Source organism: Pollicipes pollicipes, unplaced genomic scaffold (assembly GCF_011947565.3).
Source record: "Pollicipes pollicipes isolate AB1234 unplaced genomic scaffold, Ppol_2.1 Scaffold_4295;HRSCAF=5057_pilon_pilon_pilon, whole genome shotgun sequence".
NCBI classification, from domain to species: domain Eukaryota; kingdom Metazoa; phylum Arthropoda; class Thecostraca; order Pollicipedomorpha; family Pollicipedidae; genus Pollicipes; species Pollicipes pollicipes.
In genome coordinates this window covers 3,092,872-3,104,545 of record NW_023596461.1, presented here as the reverse complement: position 1 = coordinate 3,104,545, position 11,674 = coordinate 3,092,872, and the positions used below count along the sequence as shown (strand labels likewise).

General features: G+C 56.8%; 1 protein-coding gene across 1 annotated transcript; it reads right to left on the bottom strand.

Annotated features, from left to right (window-relative positions):
- Nucleotides 1-369: 369 nt before the first annotated feature.
- Nucleotides 370-9,691, bottom strand: LOC119096534 (carboxylesterase 1C-like). Its single transcript, XM_037219443.1, has 11 exons — nt 9,683-9,691; nt 9,111-9,237; nt 7,903-8,058; nt 7,119-7,174; nt 5,314-5,544; nt 4,727-4,910; nt 3,932-4,024; nt 3,652-3,755; nt 2,468-2,633; nt 2,003-2,126; nt 370-1,370 (listed from the first exon to the last, which is right to left on the bottom strand). Exons 1-11 carry the CDS (start codon nt 9,689-9,691, stop codon nt 887-889), a joined length of 1,734 nt encoding a protein of 577 aa, XP_037075338.1. The 3' UTR covers nt 370-886.
- Between the last annotated feature and the right edge of the window lie 1,983 nt (nt 9,692-11,674).

Here is an 11,674-nt window from a genome sequence, read left to right as displayed (position 1 = left end):
CGCTTCTCAGCGACCTCTCTGTGCATCACGTCAACTGCACTTCTCTGCAGTGGTAATCAAGTGTTGCTGCTCTTTGTTCGATCTAGAAAGATATTGGAGCGATGGTGGATTAGCAGTCTGGGCGCTTCGGACCTGTAGGTTTCGGGTTCTGGCCCCTGCCGCGCCACCACCGCATCCCTCGTAACACCGTAGTACAAGCGTACGTCTCGAAATAAGCCTGGCAGTCGGTGAGACTTAAACCCCCAATCATTAATGAATGTCCGAGAGGCACAGAAGGGCTCTATTTTGTACCGTCTTCTCCGGGTCTCTAGAACACCGGGCACGAACCCACAATATTCTGCCATGGTATATTCACGGTCTCTCGGTCACAGTTGGTTTCGGTGGTTGTTCAGGTATTCGTCGACTGTTCACGCTCCTGGCGTTCGGCTCAGTCCAGCTCGCTCGCGAGCTCCACGAGTCACATCTTAGTCGGAATCAATGAGTTGACATTGCGAGTTGACATTATGCCGCAGGGAGTTGTGCAATTGATGTCGGGCTCCATCGCCGCCGTCCTGCCACCAGCTAGCATGGAGCATCGACCCCAGGGACGCTGTCCGATGCTTCGCGATCGTGCGGCAAGTCGGTTTGCACTGGCAGAAGTGGGTACGTTAAACCTCAAAGCGGCGCGAGACGTTGACTGTCCCGTCGCCTAATCAGCACTATCTTGCCCCGCAAGCACGGACTCAGGCACCACTCCTGCTCCTGCGGTCTGGACAGGCCCGGCTCCGCCGATAGGACGATCGGCTGGCCAGCCGCCCTCCGATCGTGGCGCCCGCGTCGTCAGCTGGCCGGAGCCGCCTGTCATCAGCGCCAGCGGCGAGCGCTCTCGCGGCCGCCGACCGGCTCCTCACGTGACGACATTCTCTCTGGAGCCCGTGCGCGCCCCGAGGCGAGCCCGCGAGCGCGAGACGAACACGGCGGCGATGAGCAGCGCGAGCAGCGCCGCCACGCCGGCCACCGCCGCCAGCCCGATGGTGGCGCCGCGGAACGTGTCACGCTCGTCGGCCAGGCTGTCCAGACGCTCCTGGCAGTTGGACTCTGTGCTCGTGGTGGGCTCGCCTGTGGTGGTAGGAGCCGGGGGCGTGGTGGTCGCTGACGGTGTGGTGGACGCGGACGGCGTGGTGGTCGCGGACGGCGTGGTGGACGCGGACGGCGTGGTGGTCGGCGGCGACGTCGTGGTGACGGTCGAGTTGATGTAATCCTGCACGCTGATGATGAAGGTCTGGCTGTAGTCGTGCTTGACGGTGGGCGTGCTGGTGATTTGGAGGTAGGAGCCGTGCTCACTGACGGGCGGCCAGTGCGTGAGGCCAGAGCCGGGCGGTGTCGGGTTCCTGTGGGGCGGTGCTGTCAGGCAGGTGGCATATCGAGAGGAACGCAGTGCACATGTGGCAACATCGACCCGATTGACGCTCCTGTCGGCGCTGCCTTACGAAGGCTGGCATGCCAAGGTAATTGGCGCCAAAATGATCCCGTGACTGTTTTGTTACTGGGTGTACCCCGGTGAGCTCATTTGCCAAAAAGGATTTGCTCGGACCACAGTCGCTTGGTCGCTATAGGCAGGCGCTTGGGCCGAGAGCGTGTCGCGGAAAACCGCGTTGACGGGTGTATTGGATATTCGGACCTCCAGCTCTGTGCTCTGCATGTTACTCGTGCATGTTGGAGCGCTTTTTTTAAATTGAGCTGACCCATGCAGAATCGTCCAGAATCTGAACGCCTGATTGAAACGACTGCGTTTTCCACTGTGCATGTTTTGAAAGGATCGGGCATTGCAAGTTCATTCTGAAATGACTGGGTTTTCTACTTTGCATGTTTGAAGAGCCTCGGCAGTGCAAGTTCATTGTAATGTACGGTTTACTGCCTGGATCACTGAACAATGCAGGCCGTTCATAACACGTCTTACTACCCCTGAACTGATAACGAATGGCTCATTTACGGTCGTGGCTTCTCGTGAGTCGGCACGTACCCTTCAAAGGCGAAGTTGGTCCACATCTCCACCATCGTGTCGCTGACTTGCGTCTCCTCAGCGTTCAGCGTCGACATCAGCGGGATGGGGAAGAGGTAGATGAGCTCGTTGGCGTGAGTCACCCCTGTAACTCAAACTCGCGTGTTCAGTGCACTGCGGTTGGGGCCGCAATGGCGTGGACGGGCTTAGCAGACCGCTTGTGTCGACCATCGGCAGCAATTGGCTTGTTTCCTGAGTGTGCTGCGGTCGTTCCTGAGTGCGCTGTGATTGTAAGTTCTGGGGTACGCTGTGATTATTTGCTCCCGAGTGCGCTGTGATTGTTTATTCCTGAGTGCGCTGTGTTTGCTGACTGAGCTCGCTGTAGCCTGTATCACAAGCATGTTGTACTGAGCTCCAATGACGTTGTTCGGCACGGCTCACCGCCCGCCGTCAAGCACAGTCGCGTTGCCGCCGCGGAGCCCTGACCTGTGTCGAACGGAAGCTTCTTATTGCCGATGAAGAAGAGCCGCGCCATGGTATGCTGTTTCTGGCCGCGGTACTCGAACGAGTACAGCCACGAGTCCACGCCGTCCCTGGCCAGCATGTCGGCCTGCTTCTTGGCGCCCGCCTTCATGCCGAACAGCCCGGTCAGCTGGGGATGAGAGGCGGTCTGGTGAGGCGCTGGGAAGGAGCGGCTCGGCCGGCGGGGCCGGTTAGCTGGGGACGAGACGCGGTCTGGTGAGGCGCTGAGGAAGGGGGACGGCCCGGCCGGCGGGGCCGGTTAGCTGGGGACGAGAGGCGGTCTGGTGAGGCGCTGAGGAAGGGGGACGGCCCGGCCGGCGGGGCCGGTTAGCTGGGGACGAGAGGCGGTCTGGTGAGGCGCTGGGGAGGGGCGGCTCGGCCGGCGGGGCCGGTCAGCTGGAGACGAGAGGCGGTCTGGTGAGGCGCTTGGGAAAGGGGACGGCCCGGCCGGCGGGGCCAGTCAGCTGGGGACGAGAGGCGGTCTGATGAGGCGCTTGGGAAAGGGGACGGCCCGGCCGGCGGGGCCGGTCAGCTGGGGACGAGGTGCGGTCTGGTGAGGTGCTGGGCAGGAGCGGCTTGGCCGGCGGGGGCCGGTCAGCCGGGGACGAACGGCGGTCTGGTGAGGCGCTTGGGAAAGGGGACGGCCTGGCCGGCGGGGCCGGCCAGCTGGGGATGAGAGGCAGTCTGGTGAAGCGATGGGGAAAGGGGACGGCCCGGCCGGCGGGGGCCGGACCGCTCGGCTCGTCACAGGTCAGCGGCGCGGATCTGTGTGGGGAAACAGGCCGTCGTCGCCTCCTGGTCAGTTGGCTGGGAGTAGCACGCTGCGGTCGGGACCGACAGTCGGCAGCTGCCGTCAGCTAACATGCCTGCCATCAGCCGCGGTTCGTTCAGACCGGAGACTGAAGGTAGTTTTTAAAGGTTCGTGACGCAAGCCCTCATGCAAATATGTGGTGAACTAACGATTACGATGGTCGCTGGTCATGAAGCTGGCCCTGGCTTCGTCCGGTAATCGACCGGTGCCCTCCCCGCTGCAGTCCGCGTCGTCACCAAGTCGGGCCGACTCATGACATCGCTGAGCTACTCGCCCTCAAAACGAAGCAATTCAGAGGGTTCTGAGATGACATGGAGCGGTCTGCCCTTCGTCTTACATCCTCCAAACCGGGGTACATGGTGTTGATGTCCCAGTTATCCACGTAGTAGAAGTATTGATCAATCATGGATTTTGTTACTCCATCGGTGGGGTCCAGGACGTCTGGAACAGAGCACAGCTTTTACAAACAATATCAACAGATTGGTTCGATCATGGCTGCTTGTAGCAGTTTCAAGCAAGTTCACACATATCATACCGAACGTTCACACCGTTTTCAAAGCTCCACGTCATGCTGACGTCACTCGGCCAAGATCCCGGATGTGAGGGCATCAACTCACGGAAGGCTGTTAGCATCTTTCTGACGCAGTCATTCTTCAGAAAGTCGGTGTCGTCGGTGAGGTTATTTACCTTCAGGTACTCGTTGTACATAACTGAAAATGCACGGGGTCGATTAGTACCTCGCCGTTGGACGATGCTTCATATTACAGACGAATGGATGGTTACGAAACACATTCCCGTGGTTCATGCGATGCCATGTAACCAATGTGCTGTAAGCGCTTGTGATCGGGGGTTGGAAGCCGGGCGTACGTGACAGGTCAGACGAGCGATGAGTCAGGGGTCAAGAGACCCAGCTTGAACCGAGCGGCCGGGCCACGGCGTTACCTGGTACGTCCAAACTTTTCACCAAAAATGTGTCGCTAAGTTTTAATTTCTTTGCTGGGATAGTGAAGATGGATTTTTAGCGACAAACTACGTTCAGTAGAAACTCCAATCGCAAAGGCAATACCGCAAAACATTCGGTCCATTCGGTCGGTCAAAACAGGTGTTGAGAAAAAGGTTAAGGTAGAAATTCGTTCAGATGTTCTGTTCCCTTCTGTTGTTTCGGTCATCCAAATTAACCGGTCACGCTCACTCCCCTAGAACACATCGCAGGTGACGTGTGACCACTTCTGAGCGTGGCCGAGCCATTTGGTATGGGGGTCATCCACATACGAAAACTGAACTCGGGTGCAAACATAAGGAAAGAGAAAACACCCGAAATAGCAGTGAACAGAGGTGGAGAGCATTCAATTCGGCGCTCCATGGAGCTTATTGGCCCACCAAAAAACACCACTGGTTTACGAACCACTTACGTCCGAACACAAATGAGCCCTCGTTCTTGTTGCAGCCCTGCATAGTGGGCACCTTGTTGTAAGTACCCTCCTCGAATATCGCGAGCGGGTCTTTGGGCAGCAGGATCGGCACGGTTAACGTCGATGGCTGGACTACCGGGTTCACTCCGTCGAAGCCGTTGCGCGCCACCAGTCGTTCAGCGCTCTGAAACAGATCCACTCGGTCAGTGCACAGATGGCGCTGGGTGGGTATCCTCTCGCCGACCACTGGCAGGCGGCATTGTGTTAATGCGACCACAAAGCTCTCCCACAAATGACACTAGGTGTTTGCCGTCGTACCATGAAGCGTACCTTCACTGTACACATCACCCACAGATGGCGCCACTTAAGCAAGCACCACTGACAGACCGATCCGAGGAAGTGACCCTGTGGGCCTTTGTTGGCGGGAGGGGGGGGGGGGCACCGCTCAGTCAGAAGCACGACGAGTTTCGCCTTTTCACTTCCGCTATACCGGTAACTCAATAAATTTTAGAAGCAGATACCGGTGAAGTGGGCGGAAGGGGGGGGGACACAGCTGGCTGGCGGCTGTCCATATCGGCCAAGCTCACCGTGAAGTCGTCGGTGAGCTGCACCAGGTCCTTGGCGGGAACATTTCGCATGCACTGCAGCAGCTGGTCGAAGGGCCGGAAGGTGCAGTTGATCCGGTCGGCCATCTGTTCGCTTGTCAGCAGTGGGTTGTCGTTGTACGCCCAGTCGGCGAGCGCTGAGCCAGACTCGGCGATGGCCTGATGAAACAGACCTGGCGGCAGACCAGCAGCCCAGTCAGACCGGGTCCGTGGCTTCGGCACTTCACGGCCAGCCTGCTTTCGCGCACCGTCACTGAGTTGCAATATCGTACCTTCCGATAGGTTTCAGTACCGTACCCCTAAAAAATTCATCAATACAAGTGCATCGCACGTGACAAAAACTTCACTTGGCTGCTTGGCGAGCGTACATTCACTTGAAGCGTTGCGACACGGCTGAAATACTCATCGTGCTTTTTTATATCACTTCATGGTAATGACTTGTGGATTGCGCCCCAAGACTGAAAGATGATAACATGCGGCATTCTGTGGAAAATCATTTCAAATGAGTTGCTTCAGCCAATTTTCTAATCGCAGCTGAAAACCGCAAGGAAGTAAGGTGGTGGTGACTGTAATGTCGGAAAGGCTATCACGTGGAGCTTACGTTCTGATGTTCACTCGCTCAGTGAGACTGTTTAGATTTTGGAGACTGCTTGAGGCAGAAGGTTTAGTTGTCCGGGGTAAGCTGGCGCTGCTATTGGAATCTGTCACTAGGTTCAATGTCCGTGTCTCCGAAACTGAAAATGGTTCCTTTTAAGTGGTTGAGCATGAAAGCTCACACCCATGACGTCTAACGTAGAGGTGGTCGTATTGTGTCTCGGTCCTCGCTAGTTTCCTTTCCAAAGTGGTTTCGGAGTTACAAGTTTTTGCCAACTCTGACGCGTAGAAATGGCTAGTGCAGCACATGGCAGCGTCTGTCGCCAATTTCCGAACGTACGCCTCTTGGGTTGTCTGCAGTTTTTTTTAGCCAGGCGCAGAAAACAGACGGCTGCATGCATTGCCGTGCGGGTGACACAGTCAGCGCTGAACTTTCTGACAATACACACCTGAATCCACGCCCATCATAGCAATGTCGGCCACAGTACGGGCGAGAAGTGGGCTTGCCATGTCATGCACGTAGGTTAAATAAGCCACTGCCAGCTGCGGGACAGACACCGCAGCCAAGAAGTCTCAGTGCTCGTCTAATGGGCACCAGATTTTAGGCAGTCGTATTTCGTGATTTTTTTCGTTGCGGAAAACCATTGATTGGTCGGTTATATCATAAGCGCAATCAATGCCGCGAATTTGGAATCAGAGACAGGTGAGAATGGTTCAGCGTTGGGCTGAACGCCCTCCCGAACCAGATGGCATTGGCTGGCTGGCTGGAGCAACTGTATGGCTGGCTGGCCGACTGAGGGCACTAATTAGCTGAGTGGGGGAGCAGTCTAGCTGACTGGGGGCACTGTATGGCTGGCTGGCTAGAGCACTGTATGGCTGGCTGGCAGGCTGAGGCACTACCTAGCTGAAGTGGGGGGAGCAGTCTAGCTGACTGGGGGTACTGGCTGGCTGGCTGGGGCACTGCCTATCTGACTGGTGGCACTGGCTACCTGGTGGAACAGTCTGTCGAGTCTGGCTGAGGACACTGGCTGGCTGGCTGACTGGCTAGCTGGGGGCACTAAACCGGCAGCAAGCGGGGACGCTAGCAGCAGCGACACGCTGGCGCCGCCGGCACTCTCGCCGAACACCGTGACACCGTCCGGGGGCGCCGCCGAACTGCTTGATGTTGTCCTGCACCCTGCAGCGCCCATCACCTGGTCCATCAGGCCCGCGTTCCCCGGCGCGTCGTCCGTCAGCGTGGTGAAGAACCCTGCCGGCCGGCGGACGGAGGGCACAGGGCCGTCACGAGGCGCTGCTGCGCGAGCGGCCGGGACCCGGGTCAGCGCGACACCCTGCCGATCCTCGACGCGGGCGTCGACGGGTTCAGGTGACGGCCCCGAGCCCGCCAGAGTAACGCTAATACGCACATCATACAGTTGGCCTAGTATGAAACTGCACTGGCGGGGGCACACTATCACGACTGACAGAGACGCTGACTGAGGCACATTGCCCGCAGCCACCGGTCGGCTTTTTGACCGGGCGGAGTGGCTGCCTGCTTTGCGAAGTCCACACGGTCTCCCGTGACAGGATATGCGACGGACGGAGTCGTGGACTCCTGTGACGGGACGGAGTCGCGGACTCCTGTGACGGGATATGCGACGGACGGAGTCGTGGACTCCTGTGACGGGATACGCGACGGACGGAGTCGGACTCCTGTGACGGGATATGCGACGGACGGAGTCGCGGACTCCTGTGACGGGATATGCGACGGACGGAGTCGTGGACTCCGTGACGGGATAGCGACGGACGGAGTCGTGGACTCCCGTGACGGGATACGACGGACGGAGTCGTGGACTCCCGTGACGGGATATGCGACGGACGGAGTCGTGGACTCCCGTGACGGGACGACGGACGGAGTCGTGGACTCCTGTGGCGGGATACGCGACGGACGGAATCGTGGACTCCTTCCTGTCCCTGCTCGCCTGCAGTGAAGCTCACCTATGACGCCGAGGCGGTAGTGCGGCACGACCAGCACCACGTCCTTGTTCTTCTGCAGCCTGTTGGGGTAGTACAGCGAAGAGCCTCCGCTTGTGAAGGCACCGCCATAGATGAACACCATCACTGGCATCATGGGGTTGTGGGTGGCGTTCGGAGCTGAAGACAGCACGATGTTACCACCACGCAAGGTCAAAATGGGTGACGAGGCTGTGGACTGTGCCGTTATAGATAAAAAAGGCCGTCTTTTCGTGCAGAACGCATTCACAAGAGTTACAAACGTCGTGCCGGTGATGTCGGAACCACGAATAGTTTCGGGCAGTTATGTTGAAATTTAATTACTCAGTTGAAATGAGCCCTGTTTGGAAGTTCAGTCGACCTGGTCCCGGGTTGCCACCTGCTGCGACAGGCCTCTAAAGGCTTCAAAAACTAACAATAGGCTAACACACCAACGTCGTCGTTGGAGGTCATAGTTCTGGCTTGAGGTCATACTGATTCTAAAGAGAACGATCAAACCTCAGGCTTGCTTTCTACCCCAATATGTGACGTGTCATGGCAAAGCGTCAAACTGGGTGGATTTGGAATACTGACCAGCAACAAAAAAGATAATTGGACCTTGACGCGTCAACTTCATACTTCATACTTCAATGCGTCAAGTCTTGACGCGTCAACTTCATACTTCATACTTGACGCGTCCAAGTCTTGACGCGTCAACTTCATAGTTGATGCGTCAAGTCTTGACGCGTCAGCGGTCATACCCAGAGCCTGCACATCGTGGATCAATTTTGAATCAGATTCTTAAGGTGGGTAAGCACTCACGTTAACTTTGAGAGAAATTAAGAGCGGTTGCGCAGAATTCGGCTCGATCTGATCCAAGGCTGTGTATGTGCATCCGATGCACGATTCATCAAAAAAACCTTATCAAAAGCCCAAAAATGGTATCCCGGATTTTCACCTTCTCTAAAGGTTGATGTGAAATAAGGATACTGTAAGTATGGAAAGGCGCTTGCGTTGCGGAGACTTTGGCACTGCTACTTTATGCCACACGTATGGCATTGCCTTTAGGTCCAGTTCACCAGCATTTTGTGGCCACACATCATCTTAATTTAAACACTATAAGTCATGCTTTGATACTTTTGCAACTTGACATATATGGTCACACCATCCGTGAGCCGCGGTTGCCCAAATTTCGTACGTGACGTCATGCTCACCTTGTGTGGTGAAGACGCTCAGGTAGAGGCAGTCCTCACTGCCGGGACCCTGAATCCCGGACTGGGCGCACGCGGGCGGCGGGAAGGTGGCGTTCAGCGCCCCATACGGCTGATTCTTCACCGGGTACTGCGAGAGCGGCACCGCACCTGTCAGCCAGCCCGGCTCAGGCGCGCCCCGGTGAGGGGACCCGCTCAGGTTTGGCTCAGCCGGGTGGCCCTGCACTTTGGTGGGCTGGCAACAGTATGCTCTGAGCGTAAATAACTCGGACTGCCACAAGTTACATGAATCTCTGAGAACGACCAGAGGTTAGCTGGTGATAACATTGGCTGGGGAACATGAACCCATGCCCCAGGGGATGTGTGGAGCGGAACTCAACACTTTTAGTCAAGAACGGAGGAAACATCAAACCCTGAAGGCTACCAAGCTTATAACACCAATCATCCGACACTCAATGATGAAAAGAGACAAATTAACTGTCCACTGGCCTTAGTTGGTGCCGCTCTCCTGTTTTTCCCCGTTTGATCTAGCAGTCCTGAACGCAAAACCGTGTGACCTCATGTCAGTCGCAGACCATCAGCATCCCCGTTCTCCCCTCTGTTGCCAAGCGCCGATTCCCTGTCCAGCGCGGTCCGCCCCTCACTCGGAACCGAAGGTCACCAACGGGGGGCTCGGCGAACGGCACGCCCTCGTAGGCGAACGTGTTGCGACCGCCTCCGATGGCGAGCACGGCGCCGGTGACGTTGCCGTCCGTCAGCTGCACTGTCTGCGTCGGCGTCCAGTCGCGTTCGGTGCGACGGCCACATGTCCTGCGGGGCGCGGCTCGGCCAGTCGGCCGCGTCGGTGGAGTCGATCGGGTCCTCCAGCTCGAGCCGCCCCGCCGGCCCGAACGCCGCCGCGCAGCCCAGCACCGCCAGCAGAGCACCCAGAGACCGCATGGCCGCTGCGACAGACGACGCCGGGCGACGTGAGAGGAGCCGGGCCGTGTTCTGGTGACGTGGGAGGACCCGTCAGCGCTTTGGTGGTGTGGGAGGGACTTGTCGCCGCTTCTGGGATCATGGAGGACTTGTCAGCGCTCTGGTGGCGTGGGAGGACTCGCCAGCGCTTGGTGATGTGGGAGGACTTGTCGCCGCTCTGGTGACGAGGGAGGACTTGTCAGCGCTCTGGTGGCGTGAGAGGACTCGCCAGCGCTCTGGTAACATGGGAGGACGCGTCAGCGCTTTGGCTGATGTGGGAGGACTCGTCACCACTCTGGTGACGTGGAAGGACTTGTCAGCGCTCTGGTGACGTGGGGAACTCGTCAGTACTCTGGTGACGTGGGAGGACTCGTGAGCGTTCTGGTGACGCGGGAGGACTTTTAAGCGCTTCCGTGACGTGGGAGGACTCGTCACCGCTCTGGTGACGTGGAAGGGACTTGTCAGCGCTCTGGTGACGTGGGAGGACGCGCCAGCGCTTTGCTGATGTTGGAGGACTCGTAAACCGCTCTGGTGACGAGGGAGGACTCGTCACCGCTCTGGTGACGCGGGAGGACTCGTCAGCGCTTTGGTAGCATGGGAGGACGCGTCAGCGCTTTGCTGATGTGGGAGGACTCGTCACCGCTCTAGTGACGTGGGAAGACTTGTCGGGTCTCTGGCGACGTGGAAGGACCTGTCAGCGCTCTGGTGACGTGGGAGGGCTTGCCAGCTCTCTGGAAACGGACGCGCCAACGCGCTGGCAGCGTGGGGAACTCACCAGTGCTCTGATGCACGAGGCCAGTCAATACATAGCCTCCAGCAAGATGGATTTCGCTGTCGGCCTGTCCACAGGGTTGTGCTGCTGCTGCTGCTGCTGTGCATATGGTTGTGCTGCTTTTGTGTGGGACACAGTACGCTGCGGTATGATCGAACGTAGGCAACTGGTCGTGCTATGCTTCTCTGTTGTTTGGAGATATGGTGTCTCACACTCATTACATGACGGCCGGTCTTTGGCTAATGCCTCCAGGTACATGTGGTTTCACTACTTTTAAAAACCGTCACCTGGTGATTTACGCTGTTGTACCCGAACTCGCGCGATACCACCGCGCATTTACGGAGACGTGGACCGTAATTTTTGGTCAGGTGGTTTTATTTTTACCAATATCAAGTCAGTCAGTTGCCAGTGTTTCATAAAGGATGACTTTTCTAGCCATGATGTGCATATCGGAAAGGTATATATAATATATATATATATATATATATATATATATATATATATATATATAATTTATAGCAAACTGATTTTTCTGATGCTATCTGATACGTGTTCTGAGGTATTAATCATGGTAGTGATGGACATTGTGTAGTTGTTTCTTGTCATGCAGCGACTTAGTCGTACGCTATGTTGTTGCCCTTCGCTATTCACTTTCATGTCATGAACCTTGAGTCGGCAGAGAGACAGGCAGCATGCTGGCTGTCGCATGAATCAATGTGCGTTGAAAAAAGACATAGAGTAAACCTTCACCCCGTGAGGATCCCTGAGTCCATATGCCCTAGTAACGATACTCGTGTGTAGCATTTTGCCTCTTAAGGTTACGACAATCACATGACAG